Source organism: Ochlerotatus camptorhynchus, unplaced genomic scaffold, assembly GCF_037179485.1.
Source record: "Ochlerotatus camptorhynchus isolate MF236.1 unplaced genomic scaffold, CSIRO-AGI_Acam_v1.1 ptg000697l, whole genome shotgun sequence".
NCBI lineage: Eukaryota > Metazoa > Arthropoda > Insecta > Diptera > Culicidae > Ochlerotatus > Ochlerotatus camptorhynchus.
In genome coordinates this window covers 1-18,365 of record NW_027041173.1, presented here as the reverse complement: position 1 = coordinate 18,365, position 18,365 = coordinate 1, and the positions used below count along the sequence as shown (strand labels likewise).

Genomic DNA, 18,365 nt, shown 5'->3' with positions numbered 1-18,365 from the left:
CTCTCAGGCTCCTCCCCCGTTGCGAAGTAATGAACCCACTGCTGATCGAAAACTTTGAGAAGCTTCTGGAGCTAAATCCTCAAACATGTTTTATGACTTTGTACTACCTATATTTAACACAGGATGTCAGCCCTTCAAGAAATATTCCCAATTTTGTAGTCTTCTCCGATTTCGGCAATTCAGTGAATTTTGATTTATCTTTGACGCAGGAAATCCGCGGAATTCCAGAGCATCATCGTCCTATGATTGCTCCGTCATTATACTCTGCAAAGTTTGGCCATGTTGATTCTGCAAGAACGTTATTCACAGATGGATCTCTAATAGAGGAGTCCGCTGGTTTTGGTGTATTTAATGAATTTCATAGCGCCTCTCAAAAACTTGAAGCTCCTTGTTCTGTGTATGTGGCTGAACTGGCAGCAATTCACTACCCTTTGATAACTATTGCTTCACTTCTTGCAGACCACTACTTTATTTTTACGGATAGTCTCAGTTCTGTCGAGGCTATACGTTTCATTAGGCCGGTAAAGCACTTCTCGTATTTTCTCTTGAAAATACGAGAGCTGCTTAGTGCTTTATCCGTGCACTCTTTCATCACCACCTTCGCGTGGGTCCCTTTGCATTGCTCAATTTTGGGCAATGAGAAGGCGGATTCACTTGCGAAGGTGGGCGCTATGGAAGGTGACATTTATGATCGACAAATCGCCTATAGTGAATTTTTCTCTATTTATCGTCAGCAGTCACTCGTTAGCTGGCAACATCAATGGAGTGAAGGGAGCTTGGGACGATGGCTAAATTCAATTATCCCTAAGGTGTCGAAGTTTGCATGGTTCAAAGGGTTGGACTTGGTTTGGGACTTCATACGCGTGATGTCTCATCTCATGTCCAATCACTATTGTCTGAACGCTCACTTGTTCCGTGTGGGGTTGGAAGACAGCAATCTCTGTGAATGTGGACAAGGTTACCAGGACGCTGATCACATCCTTTGGTCTTGTGCGGAGTATCGTGGAGTCAGATCACATTTTTGTGATTCCCTTCGGGCTCGAGGTAGACAACCTAATGTTCCAGTTCGTGATATTTTGGCTAGACGCGATCTGGAGTTTATGAAACTCATATATGTTTACTTTAAGGATATTAACCTAAGATTGTAAGTTTGATTAACCTTGGGCTTAGTTTGTAATTTGTACGTGTGGGTTTTTTTTCCAATGTTTGTTTTCAAGATGAATAGAAATAATTTCATGCTTTAGAATTAATTAAATAGTTGTATCGTAAACCACATTTCAAACCTTCTTCTTGCCTTTTCCCATCCAAAAAATTGTAAATCTCCACTAACCTCGAGACAACCGCGAGTACTCGGTCCAGTTCCTTTAACCTTAAATATAAGACAGTAATAATGTATAACGGAAAGGATAACTTGGCTCTGTAAGGTTTATTCGATTGAGCCTGTACAAATAAAGTAATTATATAAAATAAAATAAAAAAAAAACAAACAAAATTAATCAGCCTACTGTTTATTTAGGCAAGTCAAGTAACAAAACAGAAAATCTATAAAGAGAATCGGCCATCGAAGTTAGACCCTTATGATTTTAGAAATGGTCCACTAATTTCGACTACAAAACAGTGTCTTTAGTAAATTATATATCTTGATACAACTTGAATATAAAATTGGTTCTTATATTTCAGATGCAATGATGATGGTTTTCAACGAGCAATATTGGACAACAATCTGGATGAGGCTAATCAAAGAAGTAGAAAACATTAACGATTAATTAAATATGTTTTGAGCAAGCATTGTAAAATTTAAAACAGGAAAAGAAATCCAAGATAAATTAATAAACAACTACTTTCCATTCTCCCTCATTACATAACAGAAAGATCAAAGTTGTATGTAGGCTAACTCAAAAATATTAGCTCAAAATAGTTTGCTATATATTAACAATATTAAAAGAATATGTTTTTATCCTAATAGCTAACGAAAACTGCAAATGAGCTAAGATACATACTCAAAATATCACTCTAGTTAAAACAAAGTTGTCTTCTTCAGGCAAACATTGTTGCATATTTCGAAAACGGGTTTGGCGAGTTATTAACGAAAAACATAGTTTCTTTTTTTATTATTAAAAGTGTTCTATACATAATGCTACGAAGGACATACAGCGTTTTACAAAGCATAAGGATTCATCTGATTTTTCGATTTATTAATAAAAAGGGACAAATGGCAGTAAACTGTCAAGTTCATGAAGCTACAACAATAAAATCAATCATGTATGGCTAACTGATTCCAGTTAATTGTAAAATTGACATTATTATACATAAATAACGGTGCATAGTGCGTTGAATGCATGAAAGAACAAACCAAAACACGTAACTTAAAATTGTCATCGATTATCTCTGGAATGACTTACAGAAAGTTGTTTTATGCTACGAAGTGACATCATCAAGCTAACTCGGAGGAGCGAGAATTACATAATTGCTGGTGACCTGAACGCCAAACATCAAGCGTGGGGAAAAAGTTGCCGCAACCAAAACGGAACTCCCACCCGGTTGAGTCGGACCTGTGTTAACACTACCAGAGTGTTAACATTTGACTATCGACAAATCGGCATGAATGACCATAGAAGTTACCATGAAATTTCAAAGCACACTGCTATCCCATATTCGTCTGTCCCCATATTCGCGGAAAACGTTTAGCTAAGTCATTAACCTGCGTGAAATATTTATGAGTTGATTCGTGTCTGATATATTCTGGACAAATAATTTCTTTCTATCCTGCAAGAGAGGGAGGTGGCTGCCAAATACGAACAATCGTCGCCTACCTCGCATAACTGGTTCCAAACAACGAAAAGCCTCAAGCAACGATGGTTTGTTGATGTTTGAAACCAAATTCACATATGGAAAATCAATGAGCGTAAATAGGTAAGGTCCAGTTCTGCCATAAATAAGAAATTGGCTAATATGCCATTTTTGTCAAAATCGAGAAAATGGTGTTACTTGATAGGTGGCACTATTGTCAAGTCCCCACTGCACAAAATTTATAAATCAAAATGATTTACGGTTGTGATTACGGCATCAGGTTGTGAATCCGATGATTCAGGTACAAAAACTTGTTTTTGTTAAACTTTTGCAATTAAATTTTTCGGTTTTTGCAGCTTATCACAAGAGTTTTTATTAAAATGTATTACGGAATGGATGTTTTCATTTATTTGTGTCAGCTTTATTCATGCATAATAAATGGAAAGGAGAACGGAAATATAAATGGTAAATATAAAAAAAAACCCTATAAATAACAATTTTACGATTCTTCATCAGATTTGTCATCGTGGGTTGTAAGGTTATACCAATACATTTTTCGCGAGGAGGCAACAAGGGTACATTTTTTTTAAATATATTGCTTACGTGTAAGTTTGTTAACAATGTAGCACAAAGGCTCTGCGATTTTTCAGATGGTATCTGAACACTTTCATTAGTGGTTCGTATTGTTGTAAATAATTTAAAGCCACATCTAGCAGGAATTCACATCGCACGTTAGCCAAAACAGGTGATCGTTTGACAAATTTCCCCAGCTTAGTAAATGAAAAAATGGCTACAGTGATTAAAAATAAGTATTTAAGGAAATTGGCTAAATTTTTATTCGTTTATATTCAACGGCATGTTTCCGGCATAGGAAAATAAAGTTATGAACATTTAAAAACGGAGCCTCATAGCCTAGTCAGTAAAGGCACGGTATAACCAAGCCGGAGGCGGCGGGTTCGGTTCCCGGTCCGGTCGAGGGAATCTTTCGGGTTGGAAATTTTCTCGACTTCCCTGGACATAGAGTATCATTGTGCTTGCCACACAATATACAAATTCATGCATTGGTATTGGCATCGAAAGCTCTTAATTAATAACTGTGGAAGTGCATTTAGAACACTAAGTTGAGAGCACGCAATAAGCTAATATGCGCTAAGCAATAAGCTTGAAATGCGAATAAGAAGAAGAAGAACATTTAAAAACATAATTTTATCTAGTAAACCTTATTCAACAAACAAAAATGTTAAAGTTGCATTTTTCTCGATTTTGTGTTTCATGCACATTAGTCAATTTCTCATTTATGGATCTATGGGCAGAGTTGTCGTCTTTTTCGTTTTTGGCTGTTTAAATGTATGAGGAAGTTTGACGTCACACTAGTATAACCATTTAAAAATCAGGAAAACGAAAGAGACGACAAATTCCACTATTGCTGCGTTTATCCTACTGTCTTTGTCGCACTCCAAACACCGCATGACAATTTCCGTATGAATTTATACATATTTAATTTACGTCGTGAAAAAACTATTCCATTACGTGCTCCCTCTCTCTTAAATCATATTTTTTATTTATTTTATTGACGAGATTTTTAGCCCAATGGCTAGTACATCTCGTAAAATTTCTTATAGATCAATCGGTTACTCGAAGATGATTAAAAACTTCACGATTTAGTCAGCCGTTGCGTGTTGTTTGACAAAATAAAGATTGTTGGAATCAATTAATATGTTTGAAAAAACTAAAAATGGGTACAAACCGAATTCGAACAACGAACGTTCTGATTATCAAGTGTGTGTTTTCATCACTGGTATCTCAATGCTTAAGAAAATGGAAAGATTAAAGGAAAATAAGAAGCGCTCATAGTACGACAATTCGGCTGCTCACATATACGTTAGTCGGTTTTTGCTATTTTTTATCCATGCATGATTGAAAAAAGAGAAGTGAAAGTAAAAGATACGATAGGATTTTTTTTTATTGATTATTGTCGGACTCTCTTCGTCATTCGTCAGTGATGGATCAGTCAGGATGTATGGAAAAGTTTATTTTTGTACCGTGAGAATTTATTTTTGGATTTGATGGGCTTGATATAGGGATACCAGGTTCGGACATATCGGAATGCTGCACATTAGAATCATGAGTTGGTTTGTGTCATTATGAGTTGGATCGTATCGAATCGAAAAAAAATATTATTTTATCGAAAAAAAAATATTATTTTATCGAAAAAAAATATAAATTATCGAGCAAAAGTTAAGTTTAATGCCGGTGTTTGACATCGCAAAATTATCTTTACTATTACATATATAATACACCTGCTTGTAACATTACATTGTGTGAACATACATAAATTAAACGCCTTTACCATAAAATTATGTCCTTTTTCTTTCAGACTCATCCCTGTTTAGGAGGAAGATACTCTCGAGTTGGAATTTGGGGTGAAAGAGCATACTGTTCATCTGATTGACTTGGTCCAGGGTATCCTTGTTGACTTGATCCGCTGGGGTAAGCAAGACCTGCTTGACCTCCAGTAGCAATATACCCTGTAGAAACATTAAATGGAATTTGACCTTCTGGTTGGAAAATAACAGACGATCGTGATCCGGGATATCCACCTGTAAGACCAACTGAATAGCTCGAACCACTTCCCTGTGATCCATGGGGTAAACTACTATGTGATCCTACATGAACATCTTGTTGTCCTACTGAAGCACCAGAAAACAGTCCTCCCTGAAGTCTTCCTGTATATGGAGCCCCTCCAGCGGTAGGTCCTGAAGGTCCACTAAGACCTAAGCTTGTTTGAATGCTTGTAAATACGTCTGATGATTGCCGGCCCGCTTCTGGATTGTTATACAGCTTTGTATTTTTTTCAAACAATCCTGGTGCACTAGCACATTCAAATTGGTTCCACCACACACATACAAAATGCTCCTGGCTAAAGATGGTGCCATTGGGGCACAGGAAATTAAAAGTTTTGTTTAAAGCACATATGTGGAATACTTGGCACTGAGTCTCAATATCAGCATAATATCCGGGGTAAAGTTGTTGATTACAATCGAATGATGTCTCTGGTATTACTGAAAAAATTGGATAATCTACACCTTGTTCACCAGGAATAGCAGAATAGCTTCCATCTTCGTATTGAACATCATTGGTGGAACTAGGTCTACTAAAAAAGTCTGCAGATGGTCCAGTCTGATGTTGTTTCATGGAACTGATACCCTCAGAAGGACGTTGCTGACCTTCACTGGTTGAAAGAAATCCAATAGTAGGAATAGCACTGTTTCCTGGGAAGCTGGGAGCAGCGCCTATGGAATGGAATCCGGTGCCTCCGACAGAAGATGCTCCCGATCCTGTGGTACCTACAATAGGGTACTCAGCACTTCCTGTTAGACCCGCTGCTCCTGATTGTGCAAAGTTTGGCCCAGACGGTCGTCCAGAAGGATAAACGGTACTTCCAAGTTTATAAACTGGAGGAGATGATCCTGTCACGCTACCAAAACCAGAAGACGAAGGGTAATCCGAAGTTCCAGCGAAACCAGTTAGACTAGTACTTGCAATTCCTAAACTGAGATCTGGTCTGTCGTAGTTATATCCATTCTGAGCCTGCAAAGAATTACATAACAAGAATTACGTTTGATAAACATTATGCAATGCAACACTAACCCAGTTCACTCGGCAGATGGCACAGAATGCTGTAACGTTTGAGAATTATAAAAAAAAAAACATTATTTAATATATTTTTACCGAAAGTTTAAGTAATGTACATATGACAATTTCAGAGATGAACTAGCCTTCGGCTAAAAATCCCTTAATAAAGAAAAAAAATATGAAAATTCATTTTTTTATGAACGTGTGTAAAAGTATGGTTCAAATATCGATTGTTCTCCTCCACACTCAATCGATACTAGATCATTCTCCCAAATCTTGATCTCATTTGGATAACAACTCATACTGACGTTTATATGATATTCTCAGCGTTCTATCACTTCGCCATAATGATTTTCGGAACAGCTTGATATCTGTTCTTATGTGAAATTCTATCTAATTCTATATTGATTTCTTTTTTTCCTTGATTTGTTTTCCGTTGATTCTTGTTTTTGTAGCTTCCACACCTGGACCCTACCTATCGACCCATCAACTCATGAACCGGGGGCCAACGGCAGAGATGTTATACCTCAGAACATCCCGGCGGCGCCGACTGGGATTTAACACGCATACCACTACACCACAGGCGCCGCTTATTAATTGATTTCAAAGCCGATAACTGTTTCAGGTCATCATCAGTTGGGAGCATTACAAACTCCAACATCGTGATGTTACGCAGTGTATGAACTGCCTCTCCTATGGCCATGGTACCAAAAACTGCCATATGAAGTCAAACTGCGGCAAGTGTGCTGGAACTCACTCAACTGCGTCCTGTGAGCAAGTTGATGATATGTGTCAACTGCGGTGGAAACCACCAAGTCTCCAATCGCGGATGTCCCAAGCGAGTGGAATTCATTAATATCCGTCGGAAGGTTACAATCAACAACCAGCTCGGTCACCTCCGTAATCATCGTTCGCCTCCTGTACTCACGGAAGTCCAGTACCCAGCTCTCCAGCCCCGTAGACATGTTCCGAACCTAGTCCCGCTTCCGCTCAACAACCAACAAGCCAATCCTGCGAGTATCCAAATGGTTCCCAACAGTCGAACAGTTCAGCATTGTCTCACTGCTGCGGCGGTCCAGCCAATTCCAGGTTCATCCACGGCCCCTGGTTTATCATACGCTGGTGCTGTCTCAGGTGAACCTGTCGACGATTCTTCGTTCACCTCGGAGGAACTTGTGACGCTCGTAGCCGAGGTCATCATCATCATACGCACCTGCAAGACTCAATCTGAACAGCTACATGCTGCCCTGTCCCTTGTATGGACCGTGAAGCCATCAAGATCGTAAATTGGAATGCTTGCTCCTTGAAGAGCAAAAACATCGAGTTTGTTGATTTTCTCAACGAACTGCATATCGACATAGCCGTCATCACCGAAACTCACTTGAAACCCGAGCTGAACGTCTTCCTTCCCGACTTTCGACTCGTAAGGCTTGACCGCACCAGCTCCGGGGGAGGAGGAGTGGCCATCGCTGCGAGACAGAACATCTGCTGCCGGCTACTACCAAGCTTCCAACTGAAAATTATCGAAGCAATCGGAGTTGAGGTGAGCACATCGCTTGGTCCAATCACCATCATCGTGGTCTACTGCCCCAAGCAAACCAACACTAGGAACGGCTCGGCCACAGACCTCCGAAGAGACATTATCAAGCTAACACGACGGCGGCAAAATTTCGTCATCGCTGGCGACCTGAACGCCAAGCATCAAGCCAGGGGCTGTAGTCGGTGAAACCAGAACGGCACAATCTTATTCAACGATCTGCAGGAAGCCCACTACAACATCCTGTGTCCGGACACTCCCACCCGGTTGGTCGTTCCGGAGCTCATGCCACCAACGACATATTCATTAGCAACATTGGCGATAACATCTCTAAACCTAAATCTATCGCCTATCACGAACTGAGCACGGACCACTATCCGATGGTGGCTGAAGTAGGTCTCTCGGCCAATAGGTTTCAATTATCCCGGCGAAATTACCATCGTGTCAACTGGCAGCAGTATCAGCGCTGTGTGGACACAGCAATCGATTACGACCTCCTACCAGAGTCGTTCGAAGAAGTCGATCAGTATCTGCAAACCATCGAAGAGGCGAAGAAGCGGGGTGTCTGCAAACCATCGAAGACGGGCCAGGGAGCTACACGTACCAGCATCCAGACAGGTGAGTCATACTCTGAACCTTGACAGCCCAACCAAAGATCTAATCAGGCTCCGTAACACCATTCGCAGGCAGTTCCAGCGTTCTGGGGTGCCCTACTTGAAGACCAATGTCAATAGGCTAACCAAAATTATCCAGGCCAGGATGGTGGAACTCAGAAATAACGATTTTGACAACAAGGTTCGCAAAACCATTTTGGAAGATGACCAAATGTTTTAAAAATAAGTCGTGACCAATCCTTCCGCTTTCCTCTGTTCACCAGAACTTTGACCCATCCCTACTCATAACCCCAGTTGAAAAGGCCAATGCTCTTGGTCAACATTTTGTGATTTCACATAATCTTGGCCAAACCATGGTGAACCCCCATGGGCCTGTCGTACTGGAGGCAATGTCTAGACTCACTGACACTGATAGTAGAATATCGGCTGATGAGGTGATAGCAGCTATTAGAAGCACTAAAAATATGAAGGCTGCGGGTATGAATGGTGTAGTCAACCTCGAGTTGAAAAACTTGAGTATTGACTTCTTCAACCATCTTACTCTTATCTTCAACAAATGTTTGAAGCTTGGCTACTTCCCTGCATGCTGGAAGTTATCCAAAGTGATTCCAATACATAAGCCTGGCAAAGATCCTACTAGTGCCAAAAGCTATCCCATCAGCTTCTTGTCCTCCATCTCGAAGCTATTCGAAAAGTTGATACTCAGCCGTCTGCTGGTGTTTTCAAATGATAACATGATAAATAACAACTTTCTCAAAGAGCAATTCGGGTTTAGGAAGGCCACTCTACCATCTACCAACTCGCACGGGTTACTAACATCATCAATCGGAATAAGTCCGTTTCCAATACATCTGCCATGGCATTGTTGGACGTCGAGAAGAGGTTCGACAATGTCTGGCTTGATGGTCTAGTTTACAAGCTGCATCGATACAACTTTCCGATCTACCTCGTAAAGATCATAAAAAACTACTTGTCAGGGCAGATCACTTCAGGTCTACCTGAACAATGTCCCCTCTGATACTTTCAATGTTGATGCAGGGGTCTGCTTGGGTCTATCCTATTCAACATTTTCACGTCAGACGTTCCTCCCCTGCTGGGTGGTGGTATCCTGTCAATGTTCGCAGATGACACCTCCATCATCTATAAGGGTCGAGTGATCCGTGCTCTCGCGAGTAAACTACAATCAGGCCTGGGTGTTCTGTCCTACTATTTCAATAGCTGGAAGATTTGTATCAATGAAGCTAAAACACAAACCATTCTGTTTCCACACTCGAATTCACCTCGACTCAAGGTCCATCTTGATAGTACTCCCATTGAATGGTCGAGTGAAGTAGTTTACCTTGGTCCCCCCATCCAAGGCGAACCAGCCAATGGCTGAAAGCCTTGTAAATAAAGGAAAAACAAATACCTTGGTCTCACCCTCGATAGCAAATTGCTATCACGATCCCATGTGGAAAAGACATCCACCAAGTGATCCACCGATAGCTCAGGTCGCTCTACCCTCTGATAAACAGGAAGACCACCCTGTCCCTCAAAAACAAGCTTGCTGTCCACAAGTAGATCATTCTGCCGGCTATTGAATATGGTATGCCAATCTGGGAGAGTTGTGCTAAGTACCACCACCTAACGCTTCAGAGGATCCAAAACAAGATCCTCAGAATGATCCTTAACAGTCCACCGCGAACTCGTTATTCTGAGATTCACCACCTGGCCGGTCTTCAAACACTCAAGGAGCGAAAGACTTTCTCGCTGGGAAGGTTCAGAGTCGCCTGTCTGCGATCAAACCACCAGATCATTCGGCAACCTAGTTTAAGTAGTTAGGTAGGGTCCTGTGCTCAAGTAGGTAGGCTATAACATTTTTAAATTCAAACAAAAACAAACCCATAAAAGGGTATCCTAATTAGCGCTAAACGCAATCATCACATTAGAATAACCAAAGATGAAAGAGCCAAAAGCTAACCGCTAACCAATTAAAATGTTAAACCAAATGTTGAAACGTAAAAAAAAAACCAGAAAATAAACGTAAATTTTACTACTTCATCCGCTCGTTAAAGCTTCGACAGCGTGGCAAGCAGAAGCAGGAGCAAATCAGGAAAAGGTGGAATTTTTCCCTCTGCTGAACATTATCGTAGTCAGGCTAGAGCGTTGCCTTTGTGAATCCGCTCATGGTGTGGTAAAATAGCAGCAGTCAGCGTGATCACCTTGATGATATCCCACGATGGGGTGGAGAGGATGTGAAATTTGTGGAGATCGAACAATTAGTCCTTTTTAGAACCACAGTTTTTTTTTTTACAGAAAGAGTATTTGAGACTGTTTTCGTTAGCGTTAGCGTTGTTATGATATACTTCGTAGATTGGATACTAGCGACACTCACGTCTCTTCTGAAATTCTCAGTTAGACTACTTTCAGGAATAATGCTGAGGAGTAAACATTGGTTCCAATCTAAACAAGAGTAACAGAAGCATGACTGTCGCTATTCCCGGCCACGCCCATCTTTACCATAACTAGGGATAGGGAAGGAAATGTTGATGTAGTACTTACTTAACGAGAGGCCACCGACTTAGCGACACCCTCATAAGTGCTACGGAGTTGGAGGGTTGGGTAGGGTATTCGGTTAGGATTCACCTCAAGTTGGCGATGCAACCAAAAGTATGTATTGTTTATTTGTTGTTTATTTAATCTCTCGATAGCCGGCTATCGAAAGAACATATTAATTTTGTTTAGTGATAATGAATTTTAAGAGTCATGATGGAGAGCTTGGGATTAAACCCATGATTTTCTGCTCAGTAAACAAAAAACGATCCCTCCAGGGTCATCGAGCATCTCAGAACCATAACGCTTCGCGACAATACAGGACTACGTTTTCGCTTGATATGCAAATAGTTTCCGAGGTTAATGTTCAATATCAAATATACAAATGATGGTGGCGATTTATTGTGCTGTGGAAGAGCTTGGGGTTAAATCCATGATTTTCTGCTCAGTAAGCAAAATCGATCCCTCGAGGGTCATCGAGCATCTTATAATCCACAGCGCTTTGAATAACTATTATTTACGATAATTACATGAAATAAATAAAATATAAACTACAAACAAAACGTGACTGCTAAAATCTCAAAAAGATATTCTCACAAATATATTTCACGCCACCAGGAATCTCAAAACCATTAGACGTTATAATGATACTCTGCACATATTAGACACAAGAAGAGGCCAAAAAGCAAGCGTCCGACACACAAAACCCGTCAAATCCACTTGCAGTCACAATCAACGATTCTACGAATCGCGAGCGCTCACGAATCATAAAACCGCTGACTGCGACACTCTGAAAGCGAAATTGACAGGCTCTATGCGTCAAACACCCGCCCTCCAATCTCCACCCGCATCCAACAGCACAAATCTCCATTACAACATCTAAAGAATTCAAAACTCCGAAAATCACTCATCTACAGCAAGTGAGTGGAAGCAACCCTGCATGCAACCACTCTTAATGATACACTTGTTCTGCCTATCTTTCTATTAGGCCTGTGGACATGGGTTAGCTTCGAAACTTCTAACCAAACTGGGTAAATTTTCAGATCACAAAAAAAAAAACTTGAAAAAAAACTTTCAAAGGTAATTACAAGTAAGATAAATATTGATTATTTTACGCGAAAACGAGCAAGTAATATTAAATCTCTTGTATCATATGCTAATGCAAATTGACTGTAACAAAAATAGTATGCTTAAATAAAATAAAATATTAATAAATTATATGCAAAATTTACAAGAAGATCATTACTTTATTGGTGAGAAGTTTTTAATAAGCCCTCCCAGTTCCTCTGTATACAGAACAAATCTGATACTATAATCAGAATTGCTCAGTCTGCATAATGCAGCCGATTGCATCAAGGAAGTTCAATTAACAACCAAGAATTAATCGTTTGAGGTATACTGAAGCATTAAGAAGGTGATATGTGTCACTATAGGAAATCATCATCGTTGCAAATATAAAGAAATTAAACATAACCCTTTGCTTCAGTACCGTCAACCTCCATGTCCATGGGGAGGGAAAAGAGTATTTGAGACTGTTTTCGTTCAAATTATACGAAACGCGACAAATGTTATTTTTTATATAACAAACTCCTCCATCTCCGTATAACGACAACCTAAAAAGAATTGACGTTAATTATTTCACCCGCCAAAAGATCTAAAAATTCAAGTTGAGAGAAAATGTGCTTGTCATGTATCTCTCACAGCTACAAAATAGTGTAAACAACAACAATGCTGCGGCTGCGAGTTTTATTGTTTCCGTCACTTTCCATAAAAAAAATCTGAAGAACAGCACAGCATTCCTGGACATGATCTGATATCGATTGTTACGAGGTAAAAATTGTGTGTGCAATTATGATGAAAATTGTATTTGTTCCAAATACGTGTTCTGTTTCAGGTTAGCGATGATTTTCAAAGAGGAAGAAATGAAGTTTACAGAAGGGTCCGAACCATCTGAATGAGCAGCAAACCTCGTAGAACGATGCCCAGTGGATGCTATTGATTATTTGTGTGATTACTTGTGCTAATAATTATGTCCAATAAAGAGTATGAATTTGTTTTTATAGGATTTAAGGTTTTCTTAAAGGAATACATTGGTTTGATGACAGGTATTCCCATGAAGCAAAAAGCAAATCAATAAAATGGGTAATTTTCATACATTTCGGAAAAAGCAAGAAGGGTACAAAATACCCATTTTTGACGTATCTGTTTAATACTCATTAATGAGTAAAACCGGTTTTACTCATTTCATGAGTTAAGCCACTTTTCTTGAAAATGAGTAAAATTTTACTCATTAATGGGTACTTTAGAGTTAGCGTGTAGCAACACGCAGCTTTTTCTTTGCACGGTTAAACGAAACACATTCGCACAGAGGGACGATACTTTAATTCAACACCAAACACTTAACAAACTTTGTTTCTTATTTCTAGGAAAGGTATATTTGCGCGCAACTCGGTTTCTACTTGCAAACTCATTTTCATTTCCATTTCCATTGACTTAAACTCGCAAACACTAATGCAAGGAAAAATAAACAGATACCTAGAGGACCGATTCTTGTAGGGTGTTGACTGCCTGGAAAATCAGGGAGTTCCATTTTAGTACTGGAAAATCAGGGAATCTTAGGGAATTTCTTTAAAAATCAAGGAAAACAATACCAAATCCTCTCTGAAAAGTAATGCTGATCGCGCTAGTTTCTTACAATTTCATTACTCGGTTTAGTTTTAGGGTGTTTGTAAATTAATAAAATCATCAATAGAATTGTGAGCTTGTGGGTGCTCAAATTAATTATTTCAATTGCTTAAAGAAACAACATAGTCTTCTCCAGCTGTACATGAATTGTATACAAATTACAGATACATTACTGTAAGAACTGTCAAAATCCTATGAATTTACACGCTAGTGTTCGTGATATTCTGAGGGACGGTCACATTGTTGTTTGTTACCAAATTCATGCACCAAGCGGGCTAGCGCATTTCTGGGTGGTGCTGTGTTTAGTTCGGTCCAACACAAATCAAACCTCTGAAAATGGGTTGGAGCGTCTTTGTGTAAATGCAAGAATGGCAAAAAGTTAAGAGACATATTTCTGAATACTTGTATTTCTAGTTCCTCATTGTGTGCTTAAGATGCGGATAAATTCGGACATTAAGCTATCCAAAGAACATTTAGAATTATGATCCTGCTTGGATGGACGAATTTTTGATTGCTTGAAGTAGCAGATTATTATTAAATATTGAATTCCGGGTTACATGGACCAAACTTTCTAATTTTGTGAAAGCACAACTCTGAATATCAAATTTTCGATTATGCTGATGTAATGAAAGTGAGGGGGCAATCCCAAGTAACCAGTAATAATCCGACTAATAATGCGTCAAAGCCCTGTATTAGTCGTATGTTGGCTTTATATAACAAAATCATTCCAAATCTGCGGGCTTATCGGTTACCTCCCAAGTAACAAATTGGGTTTTACTGTAGACCATGATTTAGACTTAAGTGCTTTAAAACCTCAATAAAACTTACAATGTTACTTGGGCTGGGATGTGTAAAACGTGTTTGTGAACGATTTCCCACCGGAGGTAAACCACTGCGATCAAGCGTTTGGTTAAACGTGTTATCCATATAAAATGTTCAACGGAGATGGGATGGGCATTGAAGTGTGCACGGGGAACATATTTTATAACGGAGGATTAAAGACAAGTGTTTCATATGCGGAAATATCCCTAACGGAAAGTCCAGAAACAGTCAGAAAAATAACTAATAAGGGTGAGGAAATTAACATCTCAAGGAAAGGAAATGGAGTAAATTGAGGAAATAAGTTATTTCTACTGTATTTTAATTCAATATCAATAAAAATGCATGAGAAGTTCACTAAACATCTCAAAGTAGTCTTCGTCAACCATGCGGTCGTGTCGTATATACAACCCCACCAATGTTTTGCCCTATTCTTCACTAAATATCCATGGATATTTAGAATGGAATGTCTGCAGACATTCAATTCAAATGCGGTCTCGAGCAAAGTTGCTGTTGAGATTTGACATTAGTAAACTTTTCCGTAGATCATTACAGCTCAGTGTTAATCGTAATTTCGAAGACACGCTAAAGAGCGTTTTCTACCACTTTGGCGGAACCAACTTTAGCTAAATAAACGACTGGGAAGAGGCGTGATTGTAACTCTAACCTCACCGCATCAACAACATCCAGCTTTCTACTGTACGCAATCAACCAGTCGTGAACTTGCTAAACCTGCCTTGTCGAACTCGAAGCTTGAGTGTTTGAAAAAAGGTAAGGGTTGTGCCCAAAGCTCGACCGCATTGTTGACGTAGAACTACGAGATTAGTTTTGCTACTCCATTCACTAATATATTATTAACAATATAAATGGTTTAAAAGCTTAACCTCATATAAGGACTGTACCGAAAATAAGTTGTAATCATTTTTTTCATTCCAAATCCATAAAAAATATTTTAAAATAAAAACAGGTTCTTCCATTATTCATGTCATGCCCTTCTTAAGAAGTAAACTTCACAAAAACAAATAAAAAGGGATATTAATGATCGTTGATTTTAACTTTTTATAAATTTTGGACAATGTGACAAAACAGTATTTTAGCACTTTTTGTACACATCGAACAATATTTTTTGAAGTAGTTTTATGATATTAGTAGCTTCAGCATCCATGTAAAAAGCTGTGAAGAAAACACATAAATTTTCATTTGTTTTGGTTAATCGATTTTAATCGAGAGTGGCCCAATTTCAGTTTACCTTGCTATTCAGCACTCCCATGTTATAAGCGTTCTAAACCTGACATTATTTCGCAGCACATTTTTTGTTGATTTGCACCCCAGTATAATACACAAAGACGCCATCAATGTTGTGGTATAAATCAATTAACAAAAAAAAACTACTTTTTTCTGTAGCTCCATCATTAGTCTTAAATTAGGGCTCTCAAGCAGAGAAGAGAGTAGGGGAGAACAGTACATAACGCACCCCCGGGATAAGACGTACTTTTTCATTTTATTTTGAGTTTTTCTTGGAACTTTTAATCCATTTCAAGGATTTATCATGCAGGATTTTGAGTTCAGATGCTATGCTAGAAGTGCTGCTTGAAAAGACAACAAAAAAGTTAAGTAAAAGCCATGAAAAACACAAATAAAAGTCAGCTGGTGCGTTCTGCCCTATAGTTTGCGTTTTATGATAACTCAACTGGCAATTGTGTTTTCCTTATCAGAAGACGGTACTTTCAATTTTGAACAAAATGTTGGTGACGTTTGAACCGAAGTAGGGGAGGAAGGGGTATAACGATCAAACGGGGTTTAAGCACCTCTTTGTTCTACAATTTAGAGGACAACTCTAATATAAAATTATCATGCATCATCAATATGTACTTTACAGCGTTCATAGAATCATACATAATGGAATACTGTGGGTTTTCTCAAATCAAACGTTTGGTTTCCAATAAGTAGGTGCTTAGTACAATATTAATTGAAAATTAGGAGGATTCAGTTATTGAATTTCAAAGCCAGAGCAAATGCTCCTATACAGGTTCTCCACCTGTTCAATATTTTTATAGAAAGCATCATAACTACGTATCAAACGTATGCGGTTCCAAAGGGTGTTCAAAAATATTTTGAATTCTCTACCTCGAGTTGAAGGACCTTCTCCAGCGTCCCAAACAGAAGATGGTGACGCATTACCTCTGACTGGTTTCAAATTGACCCGATAATACCATACTCTCTCTGCAGCGGTCTTGGGTCGTTTCGGAGAACCGTCTGCCTGACAATCCTTCGCGCGCTTCCGGGAATTTCGCATGTATTTTGCAGCCATATTTTGATACATAGCACTGATTTTCACTATTGCACAATTTCTCAACAATCACTTATTTACTAAATAACTAAATAACGGCGCCGGTGGTGTAGTGGTAAGCGTGATTACCTCTCACCCCAGCTGGCCTGGGTTCAATCCCAGTTGGCGCCGCCGGGATGTTCTGAGGCATAACATCTCTGATCACGCCTTCCTTCGGATGGGAAGTAAAGCCGTTGGTCCCCGGTTCATGAGTTGATGGGTCGATAGGTAGGGTCCAGGTGTGGGAGCTGCCTTCCTGGCACGTCGGTAGCATTGGTGCTCAGCACGGAAAACAAGATCGACGGAAAAAACAAACCAAAGGAAAAAAAAAATAAAATAAATAACTAAATAACTCAAATTATATTTATTTCTAATTGCTGATGATTGTACATTAGACTCATGCAATTTTTAACATTTTCGCTCCACAGTGCTCAAACGGTCCCAAATCGGGTCATGATTAGCCTACCAAAATTTGAACACATTTGATTAGAAACTGACTGGGCACAAATCATTTGAAATTTATATGGAAATTACTATGAAAAAACCAAACTGTTTGATCATTATCTTCTAGCCTTTTTCCATATTGCACTGTTCAAAAGTTCTATAGCTATTCTTATGAAATATTTTCTCAGTTACAACTTTGCAGAAAAAAGTTTTTAAGTCAAACTTCAATTAAAATAGTTATTCATTGTTTAAGAGATTGATAATCTTATGGCATGATCAAGCAGTTGTTTTGTGGGTAACACTGTATGCTGCACTGTGACATAGTAGCCATGATTTTAGTGCTCTATTCTACGCGCCAGAAACACCAATGTTGCCTGCTGAACAGTTGATTGAGCATAATCATAAGACATTAGTGGCTTGAATCATTAATAACTTGTGATGCTTACATTATGTCGAAAAGTGGTTTTGTAGAAAGCTGAGAAAATTTACTATGAGCTCAATTATCATTGTTTAAAGCAAAGCGATATGGTGAATTGTTAGATCGATATGAACAAAACATTTGGTTTTCCCATAGTAATTTCCTTATAAACCTTAAAAGGTTTGTTCCATATTTCTTGCCAAATAAGTTTAAATTCCAAAACCTTCGGCACATGTTAGGAGCCAGTGTTAGACTTCTCTTTCAAACAGTTTTGATAACCCTTAGAGAAGGATGATTGGTCGATAACTTGAAGTAGAGGACGGATCCCTCCCAGGTTTCCGAATGGGTATGGCTTTAGATGACTTCCAACACGAGGGGAAGTAGCCACGTCGGAGAAACAGATTAAAAATCAGTACCAGATGGTTTTAGAATCTGGAATTCAAGTGTTTGAGTTCCATATTCAGGATGTTTTCGAAACCTGGGGCCTTCAATGGAGTCGACACAGTGTTGGAACTAATCCCAACTGACAAGATGGTAGTTGCGTAGGGAAGCTTGGAATCG

General features: G+C 39.1%; 1 protein-coding gene across 1 annotated transcript; it reads right to left on the bottom strand.

The window, feature by feature from the left end:
- Window positions 1-5,160: 5,160 nt before the first annotated feature.
- LOC135714705 (uncharacterized) lies at window positions 5,161-14,808 on the bottom strand. The gene is made up of 3 exons (XM_065238095.1): window positions 14,784-14,808; window positions 6,442-6,470; window positions 5,161-6,381 (listed from the first exon to the last, which is right to left on the bottom strand). Exons 1-3 carry the CDS (start codon window positions 14,806-14,808, stop codon window positions 5,170-5,172), a joined length of 1,266 nt encoding a protein of 421 aa, XP_065094167.1. The 3' UTR covers window positions 5,161-5,169.
- Between the last annotated feature and the right edge of the window lie 3,557 nt (window positions 14,809-18,365).

Bases quoted from the DNA above. Each gene is read 5' to 3' on its own strand.
- LOC135714705 (XM_065238095.1), bottom strand. From the start codon at position 14,808: ATGAAACACTTGTCTTTAATCCTCC. The intron at 6,471-14,783 runs GTTATAAAATAT...CAAACGTTACAG, and splicing joins ACACTTGTCTTTAATCCTCC to CATTCTGTGCCATCTGCCGA. The intron at 6,382-6,441 runs GTTAGTGTTGCA...AATTCTTTGCAG, and splicing joins CCATCTGCCGAGTGAACTGG to GCTCAGAATGGATATAACTA.